The sequence below is a fragment of the Thalia democratica genome, chromosome 5 (assembly GCF_965202585.1).
Source record: "Thalia democratica chromosome 5, ktThaDemo2.hap1.1, whole genome shotgun sequence".
In the NCBI taxonomy this organism is placed as follows: Eukaryota; Metazoa; Chordata; class Thaliacea; order Salpida; family Salpidae; genus Thalia; species Thalia democratica.
This window is the reverse complement of record NC_139169.1, coordinates 26082832-26088263: the sequence shown is the minus strand read 5'-3', so window position 1 is coordinate 26088263 and position 5432 is coordinate 26082832. Positions and strand designations below refer to the sequence as shown.

At 24.1% G+C, this 5432-nt stretch overlaps 1 protein-coding gene across 1 annotated transcript; it reads left to right on the top strand.

The window, feature by feature from the left end:
* The first annotated feature begins 1511 nt into the window (after window positions 1-1511).
* LOC145837018 (ATP synthase F(0) complex subunit g, mitochondrial-like) lies at window positions 1512-3612 on the top strand. The gene is made up of 2 exons (XM_082944785.1): window positions 1512-1679; window positions 3452-3612. Exons 1-2 carry the CDS (start codon window positions 1526-1528, stop codon window positions 3595-3597), a joined length of 300 nt encoding a protein of 99 aa, XP_082800911.1. The 5' UTR covers window positions 1512-1525; the 3' UTR covers window positions 3598-3612.
* The last annotated feature ends 1820 nt before the right edge of the window (window positions 3613-5432 follow it).

Genomic DNA, 5432 nt, shown 5'->3' with positions numbered 1-5432 from the left:
TTTAAAACTTACACTAGATATTCTGGAGTTAATGATGAAAACCAAAAAATTCATTTCTCACAAAAGCCTAATTATACAACTAAGGCTAGTTGTTGGTTACTTTAGCTGTTTTTTTTTGTCATAAAGAATGGTAATCCAGGTGTGAACTAACCGGGGTCAACTATTAAGATATGTTGGTTTTTGCAAAAAGGGGATAGGGAGAAAAGAGCAACAGAAAACAAAAATAACTTTAGACCTTGTATGAAAGCTGTAAATGTTTACTATAAGATACTTTTCACAAAAAAAAAAAACTTTTGAGATATTTTTAGTTGTGTAAAACGTTTTTGACACATACAAACAAAGAAAAAAAAAACATTGCCAATTTTCTCAGAATTTTCAAAAATTTGCTAAAATTTTGTTTTTATCTTCATATTTTGTTAATTTTATACATTAGGAAAGGTTCCTCGCATTAATAGAAAAATTCCCTCTGTAAGAATTAAAAAAAAAAAAAAAGACCTTTATGACCAAAATAAAAACAAAAGTATATTTTTATTAAAAAAATATTTGCTCAAAAAAAATCCTACTATAGAAATATTTATTATTTAGTTTAAATTAAATGGTGAGGTTTCAGAAAGGTTGCTTGAAGACTTTAGGTCTAGACAGTTTTTTCTTCTATTTAATTTAGTCCTTCCATAAGGAACCTTTAGAGCTTTCCGACTTTTTACCATCATATCTAAGAAACTAATTTAGTTTCCAGGGTAAAATGCAACTGCTAGCTAAAATCAAAAGTAAAAAAGAGCCCCTCTACGCTCTTAATTATTTAGAAATAAAATATTATAATTACTTTTTTCTTGAGGTAGAGATGTCAATACTTCAGGAAATATTTCTTAAAAAACATAACATTGTTTCTGGTGTTGGAAGTTTAAAAATATAAATTTCAAATAAAAGAAAGATGTATGATTTTTTCATATTATGAAAATTCCTTGATATGAGTTACATAAATATTAGTAATATTTGAACTATATTTTATGACTGTAAAAATTTGAAGAACAATATTTATAAAATTAAAAAAATATTTTTAGTGAACAAGGTTTATTTTTGCATTTTTGTTTTAAAAAAACCTTGATAACTATTGAACTCACTGACTTTGATCCTATAAATCTCAAAGTTGTTATGAATTTTATTCGACTATTAGAAGTGTCTGATAGCAAAAATATAAGTGTACAAATTAGAAACAACTTGCAATAAACATTAGTTTACTTATAAACTAATTCATAAAGTACTGTTTTTATCAAAATAATTTTGCTGCAATATACCATAATAGTAAACATTTTTATATTTTAAAAAGTGTTATTAATGTATAATTATCAAACACTTGCTAGAATGTTTTTCTAAATATTATAAAATTTATTATTTGTATGTTCTATTTTCTAAAACCAAAATGTGTGCATAAATATCTGCTTGTAGTAGTCAACAAAAAACATGTTTTTAGCCTAACTTAGTTTTGCAATAAAATATATTTTCTCAGACTTTAAATAAAATCAATATGAGCAAGTTGGTGGCAAAACTTTCAGCACAGGTTCCAGTATTGATGGAGGCAGCAAAACCTCAATTGAGCAAGTTCATGTATTACGCAAAAGTAGAACTTCGCCCACCCACCCCTGTTGAAGTTGGACAGGCCATCCCTCTTCTTACTAAAGGTATTTATTTGCTAAATTTTTACAAAATTATTGAATTAGAATATCTCTTAAGTTATTGAGTTATCATAAATGTTACTCAGCTACACTAGTTTGAACATTTTGTTTGCTTTATTTTTAAACATATAAAAGTTTTGTATTTATAGATTTTTTTGTTTATAAATTTAAGTTTGCTATTCTTTTCACTAAAGGTTGGCATACTCTCAAGTTATTTATACTAAAATACTTTATAAGATATTAAAATAAATAAATATTTTTTTAATTTAAATAAAATAATATACTTTTCATAAAAGTTTTACTGTAAAGTTTTAGATAAAATAGAAGCAGTAGAAACTTTTCATTGACAATTTTCTTTGAATTAAAAACAATTCACTAAAATTCTATCTTTGTTCATTTTGTCTTGAATTTTTAAGTCATACTTCATTATATTATTCTACCATTACAAGAAAAAAATATATCTTAATAATCTTAAGTAAAAGATAAACATTTAAGACCAGCAGTAAAAAATATAGCACTTTTACTCAAAACTAAGTTAAATACTACAATTTTTTTTTTTTCTTGAGTTAAGTTTAAACTAAGAAAGTTCAAGAGCAAATCCTAGAAAATTGTTTTGATTTTTTAAATTTTAATTATTTCTTTCGATCATTATGAATGTTTAATATTACGTCTCCTATTCTTATATACAAATCTATTAATGGTAGAATTACATGCTTGCTAAGTTTAAAGTAAGTGCAACTTGTAAAAAATATCTACCCACCAATAGCGTTGTTTTCTTAATAATTTACTTTTTATTTTAATAATTTAATTTACTTGTATTTTTGTATTTATCCCTTACAAAAAAGTTTTATTGTTATTAGTTTGTATTGAGAATATTTATTACTTTGAAAAATCTCAATTAATATTTTGTTTCCTAGATTGTTAAATTAGTTCGTGATTAGCTTAAAAAGTTAAAACTAGACGTATTAAAATCTTACTAAATTTTTCTTACACAAAGCTTATACTTAGGTTATTTAGGCTTGGCTCTTTAAGATATACCAATAAGAAGTTACAAAAATTTAAATTACAAACATTCTTATTGATCTTTTAAATTTTAAAATGTATTTAAAAAAGTTCTTATTAATAATCTAATAAAAACTATTATGAGTAAAAAACTCTGCTATACTGAACTTGACTTTTATCTCCACTGAAATTTAGCTAATATTATTAATACTCTTTGAAAAAAAGTAAAAAGAAAGTAAAAATTGATTGTTTTTATAGTATAAATTCATAACTGTGTTTAAAACTTTTCAACTTTTATCATCTGATTATTTAATGATGTCAACGAGTATTTAATATTTAAAAAAGTTGAATTAGAGCTTGTATCAATAAAAGTTTAAAAACTTTCAATTTTATATCATTTTAGTTGCTTTTTTCTAACAAATTAATTTATAGTTTAGAAAAACTTTAATGGTTTAATTGTTACAGGAATCAGTAATTTGATTCAATAAAAGTTATGGTTTACTTTGTAATAAAATTGTTTGTTTAATTTCACTGGTTATTAAGTATATTAAAAAATACCATTTCTATAATCATTTCTAATTATATCAGTTTCATATAAGAAAAAGTAAAATAATTAAAAAATAAATAATCTACTAATCGATAATTACCATGCACATTAAAATACAGTTTTTTGTAAACAACTAAATTTTAAACAGGAATAAGCAATGTAACTTCAAATCAACAAAAAAGAAAATAAATAAAATACACTTATTTATAAACAAATCATTTTAACACAGGAATTTCAAACGTGACTTCAATGCAGTTCACACAGCTTCCAGTGAAACAAGCGCTTTTGAACGCCATGGTCTTCACTGAAGTTTGCTGCTGGTTCTTTGTTGGTGAGGTCATTGGAAGGGGCAGCCTTGTCGGATATGACGTTTAATTGTTTAGATAATTCTTTCTTCTGTTTAATGTTATGTAGTAAAAAGTTTTTAAGTTTTTATATAAAGTTTTTAAGTCTTGTTAATATTCATGCATATTATCAATAACAAATAAGCTTCAAATTTATTATCAAGTTTCAAAACATCTCTAAAATAAGAGTTTCAACATTTTTAGTGTATAAAGTGTTATAAATAAAACATTATGTATTCAAACTTTTTATGGCGGTTGTTTTATGTATGGTGCTAATAAAAAAGTACAAGCTTTTTTGATAAGTAATAACGTAGTTAAAAAAAGTAAGTTTACTTACCGTTTTGTATCTGTTTATCAGTGAGAATGAGTTATAGTATTGCGTTTTGTCTCAACTTAAAAAAACTTCACTTACAAATGTTTTATAATATTGCTGTTTAATGGCAGACAAAAAAAGTTATTAAATCTAAAATGTGACATAAGATAGAAGTATTAGCTGTTTTAAAAGTATTTCTGCCAATTATTGACTTAATATTTGCTTTCCTTAAAGGTACATATTTTTTAGTTTTCTTTTAGCAAAAAAAAAAGTTTTTTATTTAAAGTTTGATGTACTTAATTAGTTTCTCTATTATATAAGTATGTCAACTAAAGTTTTTATAAAAAATGCATTCTTCGAGTCTGTAGCTTTTTTTTTTGGCAATTACAAAACAGCTTTTGAAAATTTTTAGCTGACTTAAAAAAAAATTAATGGTACAACTTTTCAATTTTTTGAAAAAAATCCCAATGCAAACTGTATGGGACTTAAAAAGTGTGACCTTAAAGTTTTTAGCTGGAAGTTATTTTACATGTGGAAATTATTACAAAAACACATTGTGAAAAATTTAAAACTATTTAAAGATTTTCTTGATTTTATAGTATTTTTGTTACTTATTGTAAACTATCTTTTTTTTTTTAATCAAGAAATGTGTTTATTAAACTTTTTTTCATAACTTAAGTTGTCCACAATGTGCTTCTGTGATATTTGCCAGTAATATGTAAATTTATTACCAGCTAAAAACTTTTGCTGTCGCATTTTGTGGTCCCATGCACTTTGCATAGGGATTGTTTTTATAAAATTGAAAATTTCTACCATGAAAAACTAAAAAGTCAGCTAAAATTTTTCTAAAGTTTTTTTGATATAATTTGTTGCTGTTATATTTGCCACATGTAAAAATGTTTTTAGCTGAAAACTCAAATATTGCTTTTTTGTAAGCACCCTAATATACATTAAGACTGTTGTATCTTTTTAATTATAGTATATTTTGAAATCAAGTTTATCAACTTAAGTTGACTTACATTTGTTTTCTTTGAGTATATCATTAAATTTTAAGGCTATAATATTTTTTTACTCAGCTAAGAACATTTTTTAACTTTTATTGAAGAAACTAACATTTTGACCTGAGGTTACCATAACTAAAATAACGATAACGTGTTTTTAAAGTTATTTATAACCTTGGTCATACGTTGCACCAACCATTATTATTTTTTGCCTAAAACCTCCTGAAGGTGTGAATAATACCAATCAAATTTAATTAAACAGTAAACTTACTAATATTAAAAACATTAAGTTGCTTCTTTTTATTAGCAAAATGTTAAGAAATTTTTTGCTTAAACCGTATTCATAAGACAAAATTTATTCAAGAACTTTTTTTTACATTCATGAGTTGTTAATCAAGTTTTCTTATGTCGCATTAATATTAAATCTTATGATTAAGCAAGACATTTGGATGCTATTTTATGTAGCATTTGAAAAGAGTTCACAAGCAGAATTATTACGAAGCTTTGGGTGAACTAATAAACTTAATCTAACCTAGACAGCATTGTTGTAAA